This window comes from Tympanuchus pallidicinctus, unplaced genomic scaffold (assembly GCF_026119805.1).
Source record: "Tympanuchus pallidicinctus isolate F22 unplaced genomic scaffold, pur_lepc_1.0 scaffold16, whole genome shotgun sequence".
NCBI lineage: Eukaryota > Metazoa > Chordata > Aves > Galliformes > Phasianidae > Tympanuchus > Tympanuchus pallidicinctus.
In genome coordinates, this window is record NW_026294679.1 from 12,985,364 (window position 1) to 13,011,678 (window position 26,315).

At 42.1% G+C, this 26,315-nt stretch overlaps 1 protein-coding gene across 9 annotated transcripts in view; it reads left to right on the forward strand.

The window, feature by feature from the left end:
• Positions 1–26,315, forward strand: part of LCOR (ligand dependent nuclear receptor corepressor) — a 72,576-nt gene that overhangs the window by 33,460 nt on the left and 12,801 nt on the right. For 8 of the 9 annotated variants that reach the window (XM_052676671.1, XM_052676678.1, XM_052676680.1 and 5 more), the window contains 3 exons: positions 1,863–1,995; positions 6,382–6,669; positions 9,399–9,492. In XM_052676671.1, the coding sequence (XP_052532631.1) occupies positions 1,863–1,995; positions 6,382–6,669; positions 9,399–9,492 (515 nt within the window). Of the gene's footprint in view, positions 1–1,862; positions 1,996–6,381; positions 6,670–9,398; positions 9,493–12,273; positions 21,625–26,315 lie in introns of those variants that run through there. The other variant, XM_052676677.1, reaches the window with a different exon arrangement.

Sequence of the window (26,315 nt, forward strand, 5' to 3'; positions counted from 1 at the left end):
AAAGTTTGTCTTTAAAAGTGCTAACACTTGTGTATTGCCTAGGCTAGTTGTGTTTGTGAGTTAATTTCTCCTTTAATGCCTCCTTAGACACAGACCGATGGGTTGATGGGTTTGTGCCTATCCTGGAAGGGTAGCAGAGCTTGGCTGAGGGTGGCAGTCAGTGACGGGAACAGATCCTGCCTGAAACTTCATCAGACGTGGAAACACCGTTTTGAAAAAGAGAATGGAAGTATGTTTTGAGTCTCACCTGGAAGATAACTCTACCAAAAATATTTGGTTTACTTTCCACGTGTGTTTTCACTGTGAAATCCTGTACTGACACCTCGTATTTTGAGTATCAGAGAGCTGTAAATGTGTGCTCAGCCTGTTTATACAAAGCCTGGAGCCACAGCATGCTGCTACGGGCGTTCCTGGCACAGAAGTGAACGCTCGTCCTCCACTTTGAGTTCCCAGCCTTCTGAGGGCTAGCTTAGAAGTGCTGGCCTTTCCTATGGGAGCAAGCCTGGGTTCTCTCTGGTATAGAAAAAAGGCTCAATCTGTTTGTGAGAGCTTTAACTCTGCTTTCCCAGCGAGCGTGCTGTTAAGCTCATCTCTCACCTCGGTCGCTGTACTCATCTGTTAGTTTGGCACAAACTTCTGCTTTCTTTGTAGCCTGAGATGGGTACCCCCTTTTCTCTTTCGACGGAGAACTTTTGGAAGCTGGTAAATGACAAATCTTACGGTGAAGCCCGTGCTGTACAGGCCAGAGTCCACAGCGTCCATGTGATTGCCCTTTGCACGTAGTTCATGTGACTGCTGCGTTCGTTAATTTACTATAGGCTGCTTATGTAACCTCCTTTCATTAAGCCTCTTGGAGCAGAGACTTACAAAATTAAAAATGACTTCTTGTTTTCATTTATTGTGAATTATAAGTGAATTGCCAGCTCTCTCCTCCTTCCCTTTTAGTCCCATGAGAACATGAACCTGAAATCAATTTGTACGTTAGAGGCCAGAAGCTGGCTGTAGCCAAGGTATTATGGTAACTGATACTATGTAAAGGTTAACAAAACAAAACACTCCCTCAACCCAAAGAGAGGTTGTGTATGCATTCCTTCAGTAGGTAAATACAGGTAACTTCAATATTGCTTAAAATGAAAGTGGGAGGAAAGGGCCCCAAAAGGGATTATTCTCCTGCGCGAGAGCAAGGCGTTAAAATGAAAGAGGACAGAGGAGGGTGGGTGGGGAAATTCAGGCAGTTGTATTTGGTATGTTTGTAACCATTGTCTTCCAGTTTCTCTTTAATTATCCTAGTAAATGACTGGTTCTGAAATATTCTGGAGATAACTTCCAGTTGTACAAGAAAATGAACTTTAATTCATTGCGGGTATTGCGAACAGTGAGCTTGCATTTATTTCACTAAGAAGTCACCGCTGCTGAGCCTCTTGACGGAGGACCTTGTTTGTTGCTGGTGCTTGGCCATTTATTGCTCAGTTCACATGAACACTGTGTGAATGAAGGTGAATTTTCTCTGTATTTTGCCCTCGGTGTTTTTTTCTTACAGAACCGAACTTAAGAGCCAAAGAACAAGTGTTAGATACACAATTTGCAGCCAAATGTAGTAAAATACAGAAACCTTCCTTCTGGTGGGCTGTTATTTGCCATAACGCTATCAAATCTTCCAGTCTTCTGCTGCATTTACAACAAGAGAACAGGACAAAGTACAATGTTCTGGAGCAGTCAGAAATTCAAGTTTTGATTTAAATAGATACAACTCTGTGCTGAGTATCTAACAAAGCTTCGAATTTAGTAAAATGTGCAATGCCTAAGGAGCTTTATTTGTTTTGGAGGCAGGAAGATCTTATAACTATTAAATATCTTTGCAGGAGCACTTAGTCTGTCTGGATGAGCCAGCCTCGGAAGCTGGACAAGAAGCTCTGCTTAGACAAGAGCAAGCAAAAATCATTCGTTTTGAAAGGCAAGCGGAAGAGTTCCTCAATGCAGTCTTTTACAGAAAAGGTTGGTTTTCATGTGGGGTGAGGGGGGGAGTGACATCTCTTGCTGGTCTTTTTTGCATGTGACGCAGGTGTCCAAGATTGGATGTTGAAATTGTCATTGTATGGTCAGTACTTTTCAATTGCAGTCTTTATTTATTTAGAAAATTAAGTCTCCAACAATGTAGCAGTACAGCAGCATGGTCTTGAGAGAGAGGAAGAGAGCGTAAGAGCTTTAAGCCCAAAGTAAGACTCTCCATGGGAACACAAGTATTCTTACAATTATTATTCAGCTCTTATCCAGCAGAACTGCTGCTCTGAAGCCAGTGTTTAGGTGAGTGAGCTGTAAAGAGGAGCAGTGGTGATGGTAAGTGGGAGATAGACACACACAAACACATAAACACATATATATACTTTCTAAAATTAATTTGTTGCTGGGACCTATATTAATTTTTAAGAAGCTAGCAGTCTTCTCGCTATGGTCTGTGGTGATTTCCACCACTGCCTGCCCCAGCAATCCGCAATCCAGAATGTAGTTGGAATAGTGTGCAGGGGTTTATATGGAAAATTCAAAAGGGAGCAGCACAAGAACTGGAAAATCAGTACTGTACAATGTGCTGAGAGCAGTAATGGTAGCTCAGTGTTAGGAAGTCTTGTAAATCTGTTCTGGAGAGTTGCATCAATTAAAGCTCACTGTTCAGAAGGTGTGGAACTCACTTCTCTGCTTTCTGTCAGCCTGAGAAATGGGAATCCAGAGGTTGCTTCCAAGTGCATCCTGAGTGGAAGTGCATTGTACTTATCAGGCTAACCCACGTGTGAGAAAATCTGCCAAATCAGTAATTCCAACCTGTCTGCTGGGGGACAATACAAGGCTTCAGTTTAACAAATTAGAAATTGCTGTAGCCAATCTTCAGCCCGTCCTCACAGTAACCAAAATATTTAAAGGTGTTATAAGCAGATAACAGTATTTTAGCCTTTCTTTTATGACTGAGATGAATAAATACAAATATATAGTATGATGAATTGCATGAAGTATAGCATGGAGGATGGTAGGAGGGGCAGTTACTTGCATGTTACTACCAGTAGTTCAGATAATGCTTTTATTCCAAGCCTGCTTTTCTAGTGGCTTTTTTTCTTTTAAAGGTAATTTTAAATTTATCCCATCTCTCTTTTAAATCCGGAACCGATTTAAGAAAATAAAAAAATATGTAGAGTGTATATTTTTTTCCATCCCAGTTTTCTGGTGTAGATGGAAGCTGGGCAGAAGTGCCTTTGCAGCGCTTCCAAATGTTTTGTTAGATATCTCATCCCTTTAACAAAAAGCGCAACTTTGTGTGTGACCTGTGTGCATACTTCATGAGAAACACATTTCCTAAGTCATAGGAAAATTGTTTAATGCTTTCTGTGGTCAGGTACAGAATAAGAACTCGGGAATTATTTTAGATTAAAAAAAAAATAAAAATTCTCAAAGATTCTTAGTTAATGTGTTCTTGGTTTCCCTTCTCCATTCCAGCAGAACTGAGCTTGGTGCAAGAGTAGTAAGGGAGGGGAAGGAGCCTGGCAGGAGCTCAGTTCTGAGTCCTTTATGCATTGTTGTCAAGCCTGGCTGTATTTAGATTGCTTAAAATGTTATTCTAACTCATGCCACTGACACGAGATCCCCAAGCACAGTCATACCAGAGGGAACACAAAGAATGGTGCAGTTCTGATGCTCCTCGTTGCTCAGAGGTGCTTGGATCTCCTGGCTTCATGCCAGTAATTAGTTCCTTTTTATTTCCATCCTGACTGCCAGTAACATTTGAGACTGCTGTTTTGTAGTCGGTGTAGGTCAGGGAAGATGCAGGTGTTCTGTGAACAGATGCCTGTTGCATGTCAAGGACATGAATTCATGTGCATAACATACAAAGATAATGAGCAATATTAGAAAACTTTCAGAACAGGCTGCCCAGTAATGCTAGCTGCTTCCTCTCTGCTCTGTGCCCATGGCACTCTGACCCAGTAATTCTTCCATCAAATGTTCGTAATGCCAGTGAAAGCAGAGTGCTCAGTTCTCCATTACCTTAATGTTGTGACGTGATGGGACTTTGTTTTGGTGGTTTAATGAAATTATACCTCTTTTTTGGTTGATGTTTCCCTTTTGAGATTTCTGTGCAGGTAAAATACACAAAGACTGTTAAGTATTTAAAGCTGGGTTGTATTAATTGAAATAACTTACAGTAGATAAATGTTGGCTGTGTTTATCATCTCTGAGAATCTCTATGCCTTAAGTTAAAATTTCTTTCAAATAAATGAGATATTTGAAATCAACATGAACGTGTGGTTGATTTCCAGTGATGCTGCAGAAACACCAGAAATACTTCGCTTTCACTTTTGAGCAGTTTTTATTCTGGGCATTTAAAAATCAGGCTTTGTATGAAGCAAGAAGCCTTTAATGTGCTGGGTAACAACCCTTCTGCTTGCAAGTTAGAGTCCTGAATTAGTAAGTTTATCTTGAGTAGCTCTCAGTAGTTGCTCTTCGCTGCTTCTTTGAATTAGCAGGGTAGAAAGATGCATGCCTGCAAGCATGTTTTCTCCATGAATTTGGAAGCACATTTAGCTGCAAGCTTTATTGGCTTGTATGTATATGAATGTATGTGCACAGGAAAAACATGATTCTTAGTAAATGTAATCTGTATAGATATCAGCATTCATTTCAGCCCAACACGTATTCTCTGCAAGCACGTGTCAAATGGCTGGAATCAGCGTGATCAGACTGTCAAGCTGTGCTCTTCTGGGCTTCCGTAGAGCTTCTCATGTCCTTCAACGGGTCATAATAGAGAGCTTAGAAAATGGAAGACATGTCATACTTGCTGGAAAAAGTTTCCACGCTTCTTCCCTGTTACAGCTCATGTCCTCGTGAGTCTTTAGAAAGAAAGGGAGGATGTAAGTGTACATAAATAAGTTTGGCTCATCGCTTGGTGGCTTCTTAAAACTTTGTGTTGTAATAAAGTATCTCAGACTCCACAATAAAGTGATTAACTATTTACATAAACATCCCAGAAATTTAGAACTACTGTGCCACTGTAAGATCATACACAATGACTGTATAAGATCTTAAATTTGAAAACCTGTACTTAACAGGAGGGAATTGTGGCTCAATAAGTACTTAAATCTCAGTGTGGTTTTCCATCAAGAATCACGGTAGCTGCTTGGTGCTGCTCTTAGGTTTATGGGCAGCTCTACCCTCAGTCTCTCATGTCCCTCATCCTTAACAGATACTCTGCTGCTAGTTGTTGGATTGATGTATGTTTGTCAAAAATGGTGGTGAAAGGCAAATTAACACTGAAATGCCCCTCCATCTTAATTCTGATAGCTCCATCTCGATAGATTGCCTTTCAACCTGGCAATTAAAAAAATCAAGCACTCTTCTATTGTTTCTGCCTGAGTGCAAACTTTAGATTTATTTGGTCTTCCAGTGCACAATTTTCTCTCTGGAAATAGAAAATCAAATCTTCTGAGAATTCCATTTCAGGAACTGTTTTTAACAAACAAACAATGACAACAGCAGAAGAGCCAGCACCCTGATTTGTCCAAAGAAAACACACAGTGCTTACGAGGAAGTGGCAGGACTTGGAACCTGTGACGCAGGAGCTGTGGCTTTGCTTTGACGCAGTGAATTGCTGCTGGTCTACGGCAGTCATTTGCATTATTACCTTTGTGTTGCCCATATACCTGAACACCTTACGTATTTCTATGCTTTTTTAGGGGGGAGAAAAAGAAAAAAATAAAACTTCTAATTGTTCCATTTCATGTTCTTACCAATAGACTTAGCAGCACTTCTAGAAATAGAATTACTTTTCATTTGACACCTCTTGGTTTTTGGCAAAGTTCTTTGGGTAACATCTCGTGCTGTACTGTAACGCAGTAGTAGATGAAATGAGATGGAAGGCACACTTGATCTTCATTCAAATTATTTTGAAGAATCAAAACTATAGAGCTTCATTTCCCAGTAATTTTATAGGGGACTGCTGCAACTCTGCTCTCCCCCCACCCCTTCCTATAGTTACAGGTAAGTTACTCAATTCTTCCACTGAATAACCTGTTCAGTTTTTCATAATGAACTTCATTACTTGATGCTTTTCTTTGTGGTTCCAGCACTCCTTTCCACTTCCACACCTTTTAATGGTCTGGTTGGATATACTTGAGAACAAAAGATGAGATTGTGTATTTTTCCTGGAAAACGGTTGCTTTGAAAGTTTGTACCCAAATTAGCTATGCTTCGTGTTCAGATATTCCAAGAAGTACTTATTGTATAGAAACACATTTATCTTCTGCTTGCTTTTTGTTTTCTTTTTAAAATAACCAGTGACTTAATATAAAAGCTGTTTTATTTGAAGTGCTTCCTTAAAAAAAAATTCTCTGATATTTCCAGACAGTCCTAGGGTCTCTGACCCCAATATTCCCCTAGTGGCCCGTGAGATCATGCAGCGAATGATCCGACAGTTTGCTGCTGAATATACCTCAAAAAATAGCTCTACTCAGGACTCCAGCCAGCCCAATAGCACAAAGAACCAAAGCCTGCTGAAAGCATCTCTGGTCGCCTCCTCTCCCACGGCTGCAACTGCTCAGAACCCTGTGCTCAGCAAACTTCTCATGGCTGACCAAGACTCACCTCTGGACCTTACTGTCAGAAAGTCTCAGTCAGAACCTAGTGAACAAGGTAGGACTGTTACCAGTGTCTTGTGTCCTGTGGCAATCCACTCCTGGCTTTCTTGTTAAAAACGATGGCAAGTTTGCACTTTTACATACAATGTAATTGGAAAAGCAGTAGATGTCGTCATGGTGAAAGGCTGACTAGCTAGATATGGCTTGCAGAGGAGATAATTCTTGAAAGAAGGTAGGCTCACAGACATGAATGATTTTTGTGAAGAAGGGCAAAGGGGATGGACGTGCTCTGACCTCTGGGAACAATTGTGCTGCAGGGAGCTGCGAGAAACAGCTGCTCAGTGGGCTGTGTGCTTGCTGATAAGGTGCTGTGGTCATCAAAACCTTCCTGAAGATCCGTGCAGAATCCAACTGAAGGACTGGTTGGATTTATTTTCTCTATGATCACAATGTGAAAGTAGTCAAATTTGGTGAGAAATTGCTTTGTGACGGCTGGCTCGTGCATTTGGAAAAAGTCTGGTTTTCTTTTTTTTCCACCTTAAAAATAGACTTGTTCAGCAAAGCACAGATTGAGTGACTTGTAACAGTGTTGCAGAGCTTGTTTTAAGGTGAAAACCTTGCTTTCCATAAAAAAGAAAAGTTTTTAACAAGCAAATTCTGCAAGTGATTTTTGTTAAGTGAAAGATTTTTTTTTTTCCTGAAAATCTGGATTAGAGGTTATGATAACTGTATTTTACTGAGAGGATTCAAATTAACCTCTTTTCCCTTCTTTAGTAATGTGATTAAAAGTGCCTGAAATCATTCTGCTAAATACAATGTAGACTGTGCATCCTCAAGCTGTCCAATGCCTTTAAAACAAACAAATGCCAACAGCAAAATAAAGCAGCAGAACCCTTTAGCTCACTGGTATGTGGTTGTAAACATTCCTTCATCTTGTCTGCATGTATACAGATATCCTGTATCTGTAAGAAGGTTAATTTTTATGTCCAGCCATGTTCAGATTGGACATCTGGGCACTTCTTACACTTCTAGTTATTGCCACGTGTCAGTCACAAAATTGCATTGAAAGATTATATGGTACTTTTTCTAAGTGAGGATCTGTGCCTTTAGTTGATGGGCATTTATTTCTAGCTAATGGTATTGCAAAGCAAATGTAATTCACTCATGTCTTTTTTTGCATGTACATTTATGGATGTTAAACTGTTCTGATCTTGAAGCTCTTCCCCAAAAGGGAGGAGAGAATTGATTCTGTGTTTGGTTGTTTTTTTTTCTTAATTTGAGGTTAAGAAGGAAGTGTATACGTGAACGGCTCTTAGTGGTGAAAAAGCGTGGAGATGATTTATAATGTTTTGTTCCTTCTTGATACACACGTGTTCCAATTCGATAACTTCTAAAGCCATCTGTTAGCTGATGCAGTTGTTTTTCCTAATTTACAAAACTGGGAAGGGTTTTGCCAAACTTTCTAAGGAAGGATTTAAGAGGCTGTCACAGAGACTGCTGGGGCAGCTTTTTGGTGTATTTCCGTCCTAGAGGGCTGAGGGGAAGAAGTCAGCTTGTGAGCTCAGGGCATGGGACTGCTCCCGCTTGCCCTCAAGAACCCTTCAGTCAGAGGAGTGGGGATGGAGCCCCTGCCTGAACTCTGCTGTTGATGTGTCCCCTTGAAGAGTGGGTGCTGCTCCATCCCTCCCTGTGTCCCGTGGCTGGGTGCCGCAGCGCTCAGGGGGAAGGCTGAGCTCTCTGCTTGCTTAGGTTTGGGTAGCGAGGTGTTCCCACATGCGGTGGGTGGAACAGTTTTCTGTAAGTCAGCTCTGTTTCACTGCTTTTCTTGTGGGTTTTTTCCTCCATATGTCAAATGAGAACTTGAAGCGATCTGAAAGCCATCTTAGATTGTTCTTGTGTTTGAAGGTACTTGTTAATGAGCAAGTAGCTCTGAAACATCTCTTGTTTGCTTTGCCAGCAGCTTTCATTTATCTTTGCCTCGTAAATTCCATGTTTCAGGGTTTCCAGGAATTTCAGATGGCTGTAGTGCTTTTAAGGCAATATTGCCTTTATTAAAATGACCAGAATTTCAAGTTGTTTCAGTGCAATGGGAACGAGGCTTTTCTAGCATGAAGCAATCCCTTTGCTGTTGCCTAGAAATGCAGAGTTTATGTAAGGGCTCACAGAGGAGTGCAGGAGAGTGCAAGGAAGTGCCATTAGTGTGTGTCCAAGGGAGAATGGGAGAAGCAGCCTATATAAGTGTGAGAGGAGAGGGAGTAAAGTGACACAGTAAAGAGGAAAAGCAGCGTCTGTGCCATCAGGAACCCAGCAGGGACACAGGAAAAACAGGACGAAGCTACTTGCTGGGGGAGGAGTCCAGTGCTATGTGGGTGCTCCTTTGAAAGTGAGCTTCCCGTATTAAATTCCTACGTTAATCCAAATCTGTGCAGGAAAATTGAAAATAATATATGTTATGTCTCTCTCTATATGCACAACACTGATTTAATGCCTCCAGCACGTAAGTAATTTGTAATATCTCATGCCTGAGACTGTGTTGCATCCTGAACCATCATTTGTAGGCAATTATTTATTTTCTGGCCCTTGTAAAAGATGCCAAATTTTGTTGTGACTTCTGAGGATTATGCTGGTCATTTGTAAGCCAAATTATGACCAAATCCAAGCCTTGAGTCACTTAAAAAAACAAGATGTTATGTGCTGAACAAGACGTTAGCCCAGAGAAGTGGCTTTGTCAGCATGACTGATTCTGTTTCTTCAAACACTGAAGCGATTCTGTCATTTCTACAGACGGCGTGCTTGATTTGTCCACTAAGAAGAGTCCTTGTGCTGGCAGCACCTCTCTGAGTCATTCTCCAGGATGCTCCAGTACTCCAGGAAATGGGTAAGAGAAAACGACTTTCAGTGACGTCTTATGACAGTGTTTTTAACTAAAAATGTATGTTTACCACTCGTCAAAACTAACTTATTTTTGGTGTTAACCTCCTGGAGTAATGTGCCTTTCAATGTGCCTTTTGGTGAATCCCTTCATCCCACCTGCCAAATAAGGGTTGTTGCAAACTGAGACCAGTTTACCTGAGGTGAAGAGCTCTGCTATCTGTTATTTTGGCCAGCTTAGTACTTAGCCAAAAGCACTGCCTGCTTCTTGGATTCAGTGGAGAAGTAATATTGGTCAGATGTCTGAGGACTGTTGTTTGTTTTGTTTTTTTTTTTTAAATGCTTTGCAATGTGACTTAGATTTTGTTTCATTTAGATGGAAGTTAACTAACAAAGAAGCTTATTTTACCAGTAGCAATAATTTGGATGATGAACCAGAGTGATTTGATTTTAAATCACTGCATGTTCTGTGTTTCTATTTTCTTGCACAACCTTAAAAAAAAAAAAAAAAAATATATATATATATATATATATATATATATATATATATATACACATATACAACAAATAGAGAAGTTGGATGGCAGTGAAGTCTCCTAGTTCAGAAAACTCAAAGTACGGTTTGGCTTTTTTTGGATTTGCAATTGCACTGAATTATTTTTTTCTAAGGAAATACAAAATGCATGATGTGCTACTCCTGCCTTAATTCAAGGTGTAGAAGAATGCTATCAGTGGTTACTTGTAGATTTCATGTTTCTAGTGGTCACTTTTGCATAAATTTAGAAACCCTTTATTGTAGTTAGGTTTGAATTGATTGTACTGGAGAGGTGGTTTGTGAGTAAGAGGGGTTTTGGGTGTTGATAGGAAAATTTTGTTTGGAAGCTGCTGTGAACTACAAGGTTCATTAGTGAAGTACAGAAACAGAAGTGATTCATACTACTATTTAATTGCTGAATTTAGACCTACAACAGCATTTGGAAAACTTGAATTTTTAAACTAACAACCCACTGCCAGTGCCAACCTCATGTACTGCTAACAACTGGTTTAACTGTTGCATTTCTTTAGGGAAAAATACTGCTGAGAGTTTCTCTCTTCAAGATTACATTTCCCATTTAATATTTCTAGAAATAAAATACTTCAGTCCTTGTTTAAGAGTTAGCCTGAATGCTTTTGCACAGATCTTGAGCCCCTTCCCCACCTTTTCAGAATTGCATCATTTCTTACAAAGACTCCATCTGGAATCTGTCAGGACAGCAAGTTGTTTTTTTTTTCTTCCCCATGTGTGTGCCTGAAGTAAGGGCTGAAATCCAGCACAGGGAGGGGTGGCTTTGTGGGTCAAGAGAGGGTGCTCTTTACTGGCACTTGTCACTTGTGCAGGTGTGTGGTAGATGATGGCTTAGTCTGTTTAGCATCAAGGAAATCTGATGTAACCTTCTGTTACAGTTAGCTGTCAGTATGACCTTCCTTTAGGTGTAAAAAATGCAAGTGTGCATTATGATGCTTAATACGTGCTGTAGGAGGGATGGAGGATATGCAGTAAGTTCTCTGGAATAGCAAACTTATTTGTCTGGATTTTGTTCTGAATTCATGCTGACTCCTGTTACTCACTTCAGCTATGACCTGTCGCATCCTGGTGAGAAGCTAGCAGCATATATGTTAAACACTGTGTGTGTTACATGCCAGGTCCTTTCAGTGGATGCCTTTGCTCTAAAGATTTATTTTTTTCTGATCTTAATGTGATGTTAAAAACAACGATGTAGCTTTTCAGTAGCATTTATCCTGTAGTTAAGTAACAGAGATCTATCTAGAGGGCTTTGCACCAGCAAAGTCTCCCGGAGCGTTACAACACTTGTAGTCTCTCTTAATGGTATTTCAAACTTGGGAAGGGTTGGAGGTGGATTGTGAAACTAATTTCTGGCTGGTGGGACTTAAGTTACTACGAAGAGGTTGAGCAAGCAGCAGTAGTGCTTCGTGTCATTGAAAACACTTGTGACAAAAGGAAAATGGTAAAAGTACATGCTTTTTGTTTTTTTCCTGCTATTAACCTTTGCTCTGGACTAAAGCATATAGTTTGAATTTGAGATAGTTTTTGGGTTTTTTTTTAGCCACGTTAAGCTATGTGTCAAATGAGATTCAGGCCCATGCATATATGCAATTAGTTGTTAAAAGGGCAACTTGGTAAGTCTAGTGTTCTTCCTTGTGATCTGCAGTATCCCGGCTTTCACGTTTGGTGCTAAGCATTTCTTTATTCTGAGCAGCATTTCTTCAACGTGATGTAAGCAAACATCATCCAAGGTTTCCTCCTACTCGTAGATACTGCAGGTGGCAGTCATATTTGCATGTTGAATATGTTGCATTTCTGGCTTACTCTTTTATTACTGTACTTGTTTAGTGGTAACGTCACACCAGTAACAGTTCTGTATAGATCTATGGCGATTGACTCCTACTTTGTAATTAAGGTGCTATTTTCAGACGCTTGCGCGAAGTCTTTTCTACTCCGAGAATTTGTGAACCCAACCAGAGACCAGCCAACAGGTTTCATTTTTCTTTGCCCAAAAAGCTTCTCTTTTTTTGTGAACAAGTTTTAAAACTGACTGATGCTGAGACTTAATAAAAAAATAAAATAAAATTAACAAATTAAAATAAAAAAACAAAATTTAGAGAAAAATAAATAACGCAAAAAGTGATGTTACCCAAGCAAGGCCTTCTAATAAAGGAGTGGCCCCCTCACCCATCCCTCCCTACCTGTGCAAGTCCTGCTCACATCAGTTTCCTTCCATCCAATTAGGCGACCTGGGAGACCCAGCCAGCACCATCCAGAGGGACTACAGAGTGGTGATGGGGTACCTCCAAGAAGCTTGCAGGATGGAACCAGGGAAGGTTATGGCCACTCTACATCTCTTAAAGTACCGCTGGCTCGATCACTCCAGATTAGTGAAGAACTGCTGAGCAGAAACCAGTTTTCTACAGCTGCCAGCCATGGGCCATCTGGACTACAGAATCATGGACAGCACTTAATATTATCCAGGGAGGCTTCTTGGGCAAAACCACACTACGAATTCAATTTCAGCCGCATGAAATTCAGGGGAAATGGTGCACTCAGCAACATCAGTGACCTTCCTTTTCTTACAGAAAACTCTGCCTTTCAAAAAATGGCACTTCAAACTAAACAGGATGGGAAAAAGGACGTGAGCCATTCGTCTCCTGTGGATTTAAAGATACCACAAGTTCGAGGCATGGACCTTTCTTGGGAGTCCCGCTCTGGTGACCAGTTCAGCTATAGCTCTTTGGTAATGGGTTCACAAACGGAGAGCGCGCTTAGCAAAAAGTTAAGGGCTATCCTTCCAAAACAAAACAGGAGAAGTTTGCTGGATGCTGGACCAGATTCCTGGGGCTCAGATGCTGAGCAGTCTACCTCTGGACAGCCATATCCCACCTCAGATCAAGAGGGAGATCCTGGCTCCAAGCAACCTAGGAAGAAAAGAGGGAGATACAGACAGTACAACAGCGAGATACTGGAGGAAGCAATCTCCGTGGTGATGAGCGGGAAAATGAGCGTTTCCAAAGCTCAGAGTATTTATGGGATCCCCCACAGTACACTGGAGTACAAAGTTAAAGAGAGGCTGGGCACTTTGAAAAACCCTCCAAAGAAAAAAATGAAATTAATGAGATCGGAGGGGCAGGATGTTTCAGTAAAGATTGAATTAGATCCCCAGGGAGAAGCAGCACAAAGTGCAAATGAATTGAAAGATGAGTAGGGATGTTGTAGAGTGCCAATTACTTTGCAAACTGGGTGAGCACTACTGCATAGTTCAACCACCATTGAGCACACCTCATTCTCCCATTTACTGCAATGCTCTTTTCCTTGCAGTTCAGCATAGACTTGTGTGGACACAAGTGAAAGGCGTGCTCTGAATGTCACACTTGTAAATTTTTTTCTAGCCTGATACGGAGCAGATTCCCTCCTTCACCTGCCCACTTTCCCTTTTTTACTTTCTTTTCTTTATTTTTTCCATTTGCCTTTTGCATGTTTCTCTGTAATAGAGAGTTGAGTTACCTCATAGAGATCGCAGGTCTGTGGAAGTGGACATCTTGCCTGTACAGCCCACCTCAACTCCCGCTGTTGGATGTTTTTCATATCGGTCTTTATAGAAATGAGTCCACTTTGTTAAACTGGTAGCCTCTTAAAACCAGGGTTTTTGAATGAGAATCAGACTGTCGTTCTTCAAAAAACGTTTCAGAAATTCCTTTTTCCCCTTCCTTTTCTTCGATCCAGTTGACTTAAAGATTTAAGCTAAATCAAATTATGTAGGAAAGGCACCTCTCTTGAACTCGGAGATTTGCTTTTTTGGTGGCTAATCAATTGGGTCTAATTAGGCTCTCTGCTATTTTCTTTCTAAATTCAGCATGCTAACCATTCGCTGTCTGCTTAGTGCTCACCCGGAGGGGAGGGGAGGGAAAACTTACAAACACTACCTTCAGAATATGTCAGTGAATTATTTGTAACACTACCTTCGCTGTAATTTTGTTAGATATTTTTGCAGGGTGATATTTGACTCACCTGCTTGAGGATGTAGCCTTATCTCACGGAAGACAAGCTTCTCATGGTCAGGAGCAGTCAGGGTACACTAAATGATGTATTAGGGTATGCCTCATTATAACAGAATTAAGGTTCTCTGTGACCTTCATGCTTTTTACAGACTTGATTCTGAGTTTACTAAACTACGTGGTTCCAACAACTAGTTTAAATGACTCTAATCTGGGGATGGGGGAGGGGGGATATATGTAACAAACTACTGTGATCTTGTGCAAAAAGAAAGAAGAAGAAAAAAAAGCCCACTAAACAGTGATCTCAAACGTTACAACCTCAGTAGTCTGCCCAAATATCCACATTAGTGAAGGAGCTTGTTAATGTTCAGGGAAGAAGAAAAACACTGGTAGCCTGACCTGGTTCAGGTTCTGTATCATATCTAGCTGTAATACTGTCAGGGTCGAACACTCAATGAATGGGTGTTTCCTTTTTAAATATTACAGTTGCCAGTAGCAGGAAATAATCCAAGTCCTGCTTTTTTTGTGTTGTTTTTATTTAGCCTATTTTGATAGTGGTTCAGCACATGCTGGAATAAGCATTTGAACACCGTAGAAGCACTCCTTAAACCACAGATCCTGTTTTTGTTTGTTTGTTTTCCAATCTTAACGATATCTGTATCGTTACGAGGAGATCCAGGATGAGTTTTGTACAGACCTTTTCTCTTTGATACTTTCTGCGGGAGTGGTCAGTAACCAGGTGGAGCTTACTGGACTTTCCACAACGTGACCAAATCAGAATTGCTGGTTCTTCAGGTAGAAACAATTTGGTCTTAATCTGTGCAAAAGGTAGATAGAATTACCGCTTGTTTTCCCCACTTGCACAACCAAAAGAAGCATCGGAGTTTTTGTGTGAGAGCATTAAGTGACGTCAGTGATAGAAGATGGTTTCTAAAAGTTCACGGGAGGATGGCCTTAGGTAGTGCTAGGGGTGCTGGATGACCTCGGGAACAGTCGCTTCTGTTAGCCTCTCCCCCTCCCCAGCAACTTCGGATTTTCAAAGGTTAGGCACACCATTGCTGTCGTTCTGAATATGCACTGCTCGTTCTTGAAGCGGGCTGGGCGTTTGGCCCCAGCTACCCTTTGTTTTTGTTTACTTACTACGTTGTAGGACTCGAAACCTTGGTTCCCCGTAGCTCTCTAGTTGTAGTGCGGCGTTTCAGCTTTGAGCTGAGTTGGAGCTCAGTGGCAGTATGAGAACTCTGCAGCACGTTCCGGTGTAGCTGAGGATCGCAGTAAGGTGCAGTTGCACTCGTGGTTTCATCTGCTGTAGGAGGTTTGCTGCAAGCTTAAAAGAAAAAGAAGTAACGCAGTTTTACTGTTCAGAGAGGTTTAACCTTTTGCAGTTGTCTTTATTTAAGCAACATGAGTTGAGTTTTATAAAAACTTGTCACTGTAGTGTATGTGGAGTGCTCATTTTACTAACCTAAATATTTTGTATGTGTATGTTGAAGTGGGTGACAATCGTGCAGCAGAAGAATGGTGTGCCTACCCTTTAATGCTGCAGTTTTAAAAGAGAATTTGTCTTGTCATTTCAGACTGTAGGCTAAGAGTTGTAAATAGATAGTGAGAAGTCGAGTACTCTTTATTTGCTTTGGTTAGAAAGTGGATATTAAAAAACAGAAAAACAAACCAAACGCGTAACTTTCTCAGTTCAAATGTCCTGAGACCTGAAGATTGTAGTACTCACGTCTGCAAAGCTTTTAAACACAACACTTGATCTGTGATAACTTGATATTCAGGTAACCTTTCTTTTTCGAGAAGCTTTTTGAACAACCGTATTTCCTCCAAAGGTCTCTGCTGAAAAAGGAAAAAAAAAAAGAAAGAAGTGTAGATTATTTTTTAAGCACTAATTGCATTACGTCGGTAACTGCAATATAAAATAGCCATTATTGTTTTGTGAAGCATGGTTGAGATTAGTTAGTGGTCCCTTTTTAAAATTTCATGAGCCTCTCAAAAAAATAAAAACAAATTTAAAAAAAAGCTGCTGAATATTCAAAAGATATATATTTTACCTTATTGTAGGTTTTGTAAATTTAGTCTGTAATATTCAGGTGCACCTTTTAATGTTAATGTTTTGTTTCAAAGTCCCACCCGATGTATTTTCTCCGAGGTGATTCATCACGTGAGACTGGGATCACTCCGAGTGCTGCAGTGATCATGAATATTTCCTCTCCTTTTTCACTACGGATTTTTTACGGGCGCTTTCAGTGTAGCTAACTAGTGGTAAATGGGATCATTTTAAATATATGATTGGGATTAATGTTTGTCCATGAGCATGCTTGATTTTCTGCTGACCAGCAGTTTGCATGGCCAAAATCCCCGGTTGACCATATTTTGGTGTGGGAAGGTGTGGTTCACTGCTGTCTTTGTAGCAAAAGCCTCGTTTCTCATGTTATTTCTGCTAAGTGGATGCTTATGTTACTTGGATCGCTTGGGCAGGAGCCAAGGTTTAGAGTCTTCCTCCTGCCGCCCTTTGAGATCGCGTTGGTGTAACGCAGACGAGCCCTGGAGGAGCGGAGGCGTCGTTAGGAGGAGGCCTTTCGGGTGCTTTTTGTCACTGGTTTTCTCTTACTCCCGAGATCGTCCAGCCGGGGCAGAGATTGGACTTAACAGTATTGTCGTGTACTGCGTTGCTGTAGCTGAAGAAGCCTGACAGCGGGAAACTGTGAATAATATTTGTGGCAGTCTCTGAAAACTAGTTTTTCAGTCCAAGTATCATGAAGGAGAATCCCTCTCCCCTACCCCCATCCTAGAAAAGTAATTTTATATTTTGTGTGTATAAAGTTTTAAGACTCAAGTTTCATATTGTACTGAAGTTTAGGTGTCGCTTGGTAAATCTTTGCTGCAGCATATAATTGAAGATGAGTAAGGCTTAGTGTGGTAGGGGTCCTGGTGTGGAGTTAATTATCGTACAGTTCTGGTGAGAAAGCCCAACATGTATGAAATGTCTTTTTTTTTTTTTTTTTTTAATTTTATTTGGACTTGTAAGATGTAAAAGTGCTTTTTTAGAACTCTGACCTATTACAAACTATTACCTCACTTTCAGCCAGCTGGATCCTCATTCCACAGTGTTGTAGGCATTATGGTGGCTGTAATGCTTGAGTGCAGCCATAGAGTTGAACGTTTCCAGTTGGGTATTGTAGGGACGTGTATCTGGACTTGCTTTTTTATTTCCATCAGAAGGCTTTTTGTTTTTCCCCAGTCATTTGCTAATGTTTTTTTAAAGGCTCAAGATGGTTTCCTTGAGAATTTCTCATTTCTTCCTGCTAAGTGGGGATAAATAAGGAGAGGTAGCTACACGAGTGGTGCACGTATGCCTTTGCTTTCTCCTCTTTGCACATCTCCTAATCTGACACTTGTATGACCAACCTTATTGCTTGACCTGAGATTGAGCTCTGAATTCTCACTGAAATGAATGCTGTTAACAAATGCAGGTGTACAGATGAGGTGGTGCCTCTAGTAGGGAACACATTCAAGCAGTTCTTGTACCATCCTTTTTGTGGAGCTTTCTGGTGCTCAAGGATATTCCCGAACATGAGAGGCAGCTGCAGCTGTGTTTAGACCGGTTGGGAACACTCAAGGAACGCTCTGTGCTTTGTCTTGTGGCAGGCCAATATTGGAGTCTGAGTATTTCTTTCTGAGGACCCAAGGGTACATTGCCTTCCCCCAGAAATTCACAGGAACCAGCAACGTGATTCAGAGGCTGTAGGGCTGAGTAAGCTTTGTATAGGTTGGAACAACTTTTTAGTTCTGATTGAATTGCTTTTTATATCATCTGCAATGAGTGTTATACAGGCAAAACTGGAATTATCGTGTTTCTTTTCAGTTTACTTTGGATTAATGCTCTTAAGATGTCCTTGAGTCTTAGCAGGAGAACGCGGTGCCCAAGCAGTGAAGGGAACACTGCGCTGTTCCCTCGTTTCTCAAAAACAGTGCGGCAACATCTCGTAATGTAAAGAGCTTTTCTTCAGCAAAGACAAACTTTTAACTCTTCAGTGTAAGAATGCATGCACCTCTTGCAGTCCCAACTCTTATGAAGGCAAATTTATTGATCTGTACTGGAAACTCTATCACAATATTTTAAATATCTTCAATTCTCTGCCAAACATTAGAGGTAGGATGGGAAGGCTGTTTCTCTCATTCTCAGGAGGATCAGAAACTTCTAGGTTTTTCCCACAAACGTTTCAGAAACAAACTGTGGCCTCGGTCTATGTCAGTATCGCTCGGCACCAGTAGATAATGTTGGCTAATATTGCTTTTAAAAGCTATTCCTAAAAGAACATGTTTTAAGAGCAATTTTGGTACTATCAAGGTTTCTGCTTGATCTTAAGTTATGTGGAAAACTCAGTGATTAGAACCTCCAGAAACTTGAAAACCTGCACTGCTATTCTGTTAGATGTAGCAAACGTAATAATCACCACCGTTACTCATTTCTAATTAGTCGGTATATAAACATGGTGTGCCGTGATGATCTCTAAGCAGAGAGAGATGATAGACTCACAATGATCCGTAGATGCACTCCACATATACGAGATAAAACCTGCAAGTAGCTACAGTGTTCCAGCATCCATCTCTCTCCTGGTCTTGGTTTGACCGGGCCAAGTCTCTATAGCGATATGACAGCAGCAGTTTCACATCCTGTCAGATTTTGCCCTGCATTCAGGTATTGTCGTGGAAATCTTAGTATTAGGGAGCTGTACCCAATCCTGATAAGGGTCTCTTACCCAGCTGCAAAGTTTCCCTGGGCTAGGTGCTGGAAGGCTGGTTTTTCTTCAGCCTGCCCCGGGATATTTCATTCACCTTCAGAAACAAGCATTCCCTCACCCCCGCCCCTGTGTTGGTCTCTACTTCACTGGTGAGTGTAACCTGGAAGTGCTCAAAAAGCTGATTCTACCTGATGGATCAGGGATTAGGGGACGGACTTGGTTCTGACCGGAGCGGGAAAGGTTCATGTCCAAGTAATTTCTGTAGTCATTTCCTAACACGGTCTCAGTGCGTGTTCCTACTCAGAGGAACGAAGATCTACTGCAGTGACTGACACAGGTTATCAACTACTTGGTGCTACGTTTCTCAGATATTTTTGCAGATGATATTTTTTACTCCTGCATGAAAGCACGTAAACGTTGCTGTCACTGTAAGAAGCGCTTGTCTGACCTGTTCAAAAGTACCAGAAAAGGGATCAGTGACTGCAGCACTTTTTCTGTTACAATGCCAGAGTCTTAATTACATCTGCTCTTCAGGTTATGAGAAATCTTAAACGTACAATCTAGGATCGTTAACAGCTTTTCAGGTCAGATCACGAAGTTCTCTTGGGATACAAATCTGTCTTTTAAGGAACAGGAGGAGATGTTCAGAAGTTCAGGCGGGGGACGCGTGTGTGCCTGATGTTTGTAACCGATCATTTCAATGGGCCGTTCCAGGGCTTGATATTTGGAATCTGGGATGATGGGTAGGGAAAGGGAAGTTTCCCAAACTGAGGAATCATTTTGGACCATTGTTTAATGTTCAGTTTGAAAAGTACATCACAAGAAAAATGGGTAGGGATTCTTTCTCCCTTATGCCTTCAGGGAATGAGTAGTATTTAGAATCTCTGGCTGAAATTCAAGCCTTTTTACCGTGTAAATTTTTAATATAAACTCATTGACATGCTTTTTACATCTGAGGACTGAAAATGAATCTTAATGTTTAAGTTGTGGAATGGTATATTTCTTAAATGAAGGGGGAACATTAAAAAAAATAGATTAGAATACCAGCATTAGTGAGCTTAAGGAATTTTAGTATGTAATAGCAAAGTAGAGCAAAGTATTTGATTAAAAAAAATAATCTTGAATTGCTAGTCTGTAACTAGGTGCATTCTAATTTAGCAGGTGAATATTCTTTACTTATTGATATATGATGGGCTTTTTGCAAATAGAAACCTTTATCTGAGTCCCACGTGTTGCTTGTACTGATGGGATCTATGCTTACAGCAGCTTACTGCTGCTTTAAAATGTATAAAATATGTTTTGAGTGTTTGCTCATAACTCTTTCTAACCTCCACTTGTTAAATTGTCAGACATTGGTATTTTATCAGTCCGCAATGTAAGTGAAACTAATGTTCTTAGGAATCCAACTTGTACACACACTGTTTAAAAACCCTCAGGGACAGTTTACACACTATCCTCACTCAATTCAGGTACTTGTACTCTCTTCTTAAACCTAGCAGTGACTTGTATTTTGTTTTGCTTTTCTTTTGACGTGCTGATAGCACATCCTTGATGAATGTCAACTTAAAACTCAGTTCAGGTATCCAGGTATAACTCAGCCAAACGGATTTTAAAGCTGCATATTTACTCTCCAGCACACAGTGCCTCAGACACTTATAGTGGCATTCTGTATATTCAGTTATTACTACTGAGCAGATCGCGTGGGGGTTCCTGGTATGTATTGTAAGAAATTCCTATGTATATTATATAATATGTATTATATTATATACATATATAGTATATATGTTATCTTAAACTTATATATTTTAAAATGCCACTACTAGCCAGCGCAGCTAAAAAAGAAATACATTCCCGGCCGCCTCCGTGCCCTGCGGGGCGGCTCCTTAACGTGGCTCTTGCTTCTCTCTCACCATAACTACTTCTAACCTCAAGCACGGGTCCTTGGCTGTCTGACCTCTACACTCTAGTTATGCAATGTCCTTAGAGAATTCTGTGCACTGGCCACTGTGATGGAAACCAATGGGCCGGGAGTGCTTTGAGTTTATGAGTAATTGTTCTGCCAAAGTTTGGTGTTCGTGTGACGAGCGCGTGAAGCCGTCGGCTGATGGGCAGCGCGGGGAGCCGCGGCCTCGGCAGCCTGTGCTGCTCTGCTCTGGCTCTCGCCTGCTGGCGGCCGCCGCGCGGCGCCGCCTCTGCTTTGTTGTTTGACGCTTTACGCCCCAAAAGTCTTCTCTCTCTATTTATGTAACCCATAGTCTCTGCAGAGTATGGAAAATGGCATTTCTCTCTGACCTCTAGAAGTTCAAGTGTCATGGGAAAAAAAACAGGAACCCCCCCCTTTACTCTTATGGACCTCATTTCAATATACTGTTTACAGTTTGACGGAATTGTATAATTTAATATTTCTCTTGTACTGTAGTTTATATTTATTTACAGATTTTTTTTGTACTGTGTGATTTGAATTTTTTTGTTCCTTGCTATGATCAATGTTTTATGTAGTAGAGCACTTATGATCACAAATTAAGGTTTTTGGTTTGATTGCACTACGTTAATTTTTTTAATGCAGTTCTGATTTTTTGACTGGACTAAATAAGCTGTGTCTTAATGTATGTGATAAGTACTTTTAAATTTTTATTTCACGTGGTCCATTTATTTTTTTGCATTGTACGTCAAGGCGCTAATTCTCTTGTTGTGCATGTGTAAGATTTAATGGCTCCATTGTATTATTTGACCATGTCATTTTGGAAACACATTCCCAGCTGTAACGTTGTGTATGGTAGTTTTCACTGGATGCTAGACTTTTCAAAACCACTATTCTTCTAATAAATTTTGTTGTGAAAAACTTCCAGGGGTTCCAATTCTGTTGTTCCTAGCGTGCTTTCTGAGCGCCCGCGCTGCCAACCCGAGGTGGTGAAATGCAAGTGATGCAACTAAAGAGAGCCGGGGGAGGAAGGGAAAATGGCAGGTAAAGCCCAGGCTGGGAGTCCACGCTCCTGTTGTTTCGTGCTCCTAATTAGGATTGGAGATGGCGCTGCTCCGGCAGCCGGGCAGGGAGCGCTGATGTAAGCTGGCGTGCAGCTCCTCCACTCTCATCTGCTCTTCCCGACTGGTCACTTTAATTTCGTTCACAGTAAATAATTTATTTGGTGAAGAATGAACGGTCTCTCACGAGAGAGAGGAAAAAAGAAAGTAGCTTTGTCTGCTGAGCACTTAGCAGTGAGTCAAGGTGGGAACCACAGCAGTCGTTCCTGCCTGAGAGTCCTCGCTTCCGTTCAGCTCACTCGTGGTCTCCCGAGCGCAGGGGGTTCTGCAGGTTTGTTAGCGTGCCCTTGGAGCACTGCCTCCCTAACAGGGCAGCTCGGTGCTGCTGTCCTGCCTGGTCTGAGGGGCCGTGGAGCAGCGATGCCGCTCCGCGCTGCTGCCTGCCGTGCACGGCTTGCTTTCCCCAGCCACGCTTTGCGTCGGGTTGAACTACTTCTAACGCCATGCATTATTGATACCCAAATGCTGAATGCTAAAAAGTAGGTTACAGTAAGCGTTGTGAAATGGAAGCCACGTGGGTTCAGGCACTGCTGCTGACCTTCGTGTTCAGTCCGAGGGCGGTGTGGAGAGTAGCACACAGGAACCTCCTGGCTTTGGGAAGGCTTGTAGAGCGCTGCAGCCTGTGCAGCCCAGCTTTCTCCTGAGAGCTTGCTTTCTCATCTTGTGCTGTTGCAGTGTAGGCTTCAGCAAAGGGTTTGCATTTACTAACGTGATTTCAGTGCTTTATTTTTACATTTTAGGATTCGTAGCTGTTACATTACGAACAATTGTATTTCTTGTATGCAAATCCTGGTATTTAAAAAAACAAACAAAAAAAAAAACACACAAAAACCCCCAGCAAAATGGGAAGGTAGCTTTGTACCGTCCTTGGCTTCGCTTTGCTTGGCAAGTAGCACCTAAATGAATACTTGGTTTGCTCAGAGCTTTACACTGCTTCAGGAATAGTGAGTCTTTGTGTAAATAGCTTGCAAGCCCCGTGCTGTAAACTAATGTTTATCATATATTTTTCTGTGTGTCTGAATACATCTGTCAGATCTATGAAAATAGCCTCTGAAAGTGACAAACCGTGTTCCCATCTGCCATTCTTTCGGATCTATTGCATGTTGCAAGCTTTTCCCAGAACATTTTAAATCGACACTTTTCATCCTGCGATGACTGGAAAAAACAAAGTTTTGTTATTTGTGTTTTCCTGGAAGACTTGCTGATGGTCTGGCACTTTCAAGTTGAAGTTCTTCAGCTGAAAGGAACGAAGTGTCAAATTCTTCTCTTGGAGCGTTCTGTAATACAGCTCCATGTAACTAAAAGAACGCCGTGCCCCCAGCCAGAAAGAAGCATCCACACTGTGCTGTAGAAGTGGAAAAGAACTACATTAGAACTGTTAGGCAGCTTAAAGAGTCTGCCAAATTCCCTTATAGCTAGATGTGAGTTTCTTGGACCTGCTCAGGGATGGGGCAGCACGATGAAACCTCCTGGTGCTCTCAGTGCTGGGATGAGTGAGAACTGAAGGTATGGTGACAGCCCAAAAGTGATGTCAAAGGCAGAGTTTGCGGTGGTGGAAGCAAATCTGGGAATGCACAAGTTGACACAATGAAGATAACAAAGAGATTAAAATAAAAGGCCATCTTCCTAATGTAGTAATTCTCAAGAGACTGGAATAGACGTTACGGTGCTGGAAGGATCCCAAATAATGCTGTGTGTGGGAGTGCTGATGTTTCCTCTGCTCTGGTTCCTTCAATGCAGCCTCTGTGCTTTATAATCCATCATGTCCTCAGCTGTCCAATGGGGAACTCAGAAGAAGTAGGACTGATTTCACAGCCAAATTAGTTCCTGAGTTCCTTCTCACCCACCTCCCAAACGCAGAGCCGCATCTGAGAGCTCGCTGCTGGTACCAGGAGGAGCACACAGCCATTGCACCTCACTTTGCTAAGTTGCCTTTGAAGGATCAGAAACCACAGGTGACATTCAAAAAAAAAAAAAAAGAACAAGCAACAAAACTGTTGAAGTCTCTCTCTTCCTCATCTGCAGGTGCCCTGCATGCTGTTCTGTTAGACCGGCCACGCTTTGTTCTTTGCTGACGTGCACCAAGGTCCCAACACCACGTGTCCTAAATCCCTCCTGCCCAGCTCACTGGTGCACAGGCTCACTGGAGCCTTGGTATGACATTCTTGACTTTGAAAGGGGCTTTTGTGATTCCCCTTCTTAATACCAAACCTTTGGCCGCACTTTTCTCCTCCCTGAGCTAGAAGTTGCTCACAGTATGTGGGGGGAAAAACCAAAGGAGGAGCTCCCAGTGCGGCACGGCTCTGTGCTGTGCCCCTGCAGGGCTGGGACAACTGCGGCTCTCACAGAGCTCAGTCCTGTTCCTGACTTGCTTAGTGTAACATTCAGTCTTTCTACTCGTGCAGACATCTCGTAGCTAGCAGCGTGTGGAAGCCAGGCACAGCTGGGTGTCTCTGTCCCCTTTGAGGGAAGGTGGTGTGATTTTCCTGGGTTTTCTGATGTGCTGTGCTCGAGGTGGTGCTTCTGAGAAATTCCCATAAAAGCAGCTGGCCGCATCTGAGATGTTAGTACTGGCTTAAAACAAATTATTTGTCTGTAAAGGGGACTCTAAAAAGGAGATGCCTTAGGACTCTGGTTTTGTGTAATAACCTTCCATAGTAAGTGTACTCTGTATGTAAATGCAAGCTTTCCTCTGGTTTCTCAGCATCAGGCATGAGCTTGAGTGCTGGAGGCTGTGCCAGCTCACTCTGTACCCGGGTGTTCTCTCTTGTTGGATGTGTGACAGCCCCGTGACCTCACTGCTGGCTTTATGGAGCTGTGACCTTGTGCTGGTGCATCAAACTCAGTAGACTGTTGCTCTTGTTTCAGGCCCTGTGCTGGCTTTTCCCTGCTAGGCACACACCCACGGGCATGTTAGGCAGCCATACCTGTTGGCTGCTCGTTCATTTCAGCCCGTTCCCATTGACGTCCTCTGTCAGTGCCTTTACGTCTGGTTGAACATAGACTGTGCACAGCAAAGAACAACAAAAATGACATCGCCCTAAGTGTAAAGGAAATGTGCTTTGTAGTGCCTTTAACAAGCTTACTGCAAGGTGCAGAAGTCATGGAGGGTCAAGCAGTGGGGGCACTGCCAGGTTCTGCCTTCCCCTGGCTCTTACTGTGCGTGGAGATAGTGCACCGCTTTGGGTTTCTCCAAGGGATCTGCTCCTTTGTAAGGATCCTTTGTTGATAGGTAGATTTTTCGTTTTATTTTCTCTCTATCTGGCAAACAGGCATTTGATGGTTTCCATCCCGGGCAGAGAGAAACAAACAATACCTGTCATTATGCTGCGGGGAGGAAAACTGCAGAGATAAAGTATGTTTTAACTGCAGCATCCAATTACAAAGGGTAAGCTGCCAAAATCAAGAATGTTCTAAGCATGATGAATAACCCTAAAACAGCCAGTCACATCTGTAACACTGACAGCATTACTGAGCAGAGTGTGCTGCCATGCCTCTGTTTGCTATGTGGCTGGACAATATGGGAGACGGGGGAGATGGGACCTGTTTTGGTGGATGCTGGCTGTGGCTGGACCAGATTTGCATTTGTTTGATCTTCCTCTACCGTTGGGGTGCATGGAGGCATAAATGATGGAGAAAAATAATTGTGGGATGGGATACCGAAGTGACTTCTTGAGAGGAGAATAGGGGAAGGAAGTGTAATAGTGTGTAAAGGCAAGGAGTAGCATAAAGGAAATAAGGTAAGGGATGCACAGAGCTTAAGGGAAGGACGGAAGACTGCAGCTGGGGGGGCAGATCAGTGTGGAGGAAACCTCTCCCCATTGGAACGCATGGAGACATTCCCTGCCAGGTGTTTTGGTTTCTTAATCGTTATCTGACTGTGAAATTAATCTCCATCACTTAATGGTAGCTGAGCGGCAGCTGAATTAACCCACTTTCCAAAGAGCCCATCAGCTCTGTGCAGCCCATCCCCTGGGCTCCCGGGGCTGAGATCTGTGTTTTCTGCCTTAGCCCATTTCCTAAGCAGTGAGCCTCAGCAGTGTGCCAGGTGTGGGGCTGGCTGCTCAGGACATAGTTTGCAGATCATACAGACCCGAAGCAAAGTGCTGGTTCTGGAGTCACAGGCATTTTTGCATGATGCAGTGTAGTATCACCATGGGGAGACCCACTATTAGGAGCTATGGTACTGTTTTTATTAACAGCACGGCCTTGATTATCCCAGGCCCAATTACCTGATTCTCCAGGCTACCCGAAATGGGGCCGTGTCCCCCAACATCTGTTAATTGCACCCAGGATACCCTCTGCTCTATGGATGCATCCCAAGCTCTGGCTGTGCTGAGTGTTTTGAGCTATGGTGATGGCTCTACCCAGCTGCTGCATTCCTTTTATCTCACCCTCTGGGGCAGAAAACATTGTATGTATATATAACGTATATATATATTCTGCAAGTGCCACCATAGAGAGAAACACTCTTTTTTTTTTCTCCCCCAGA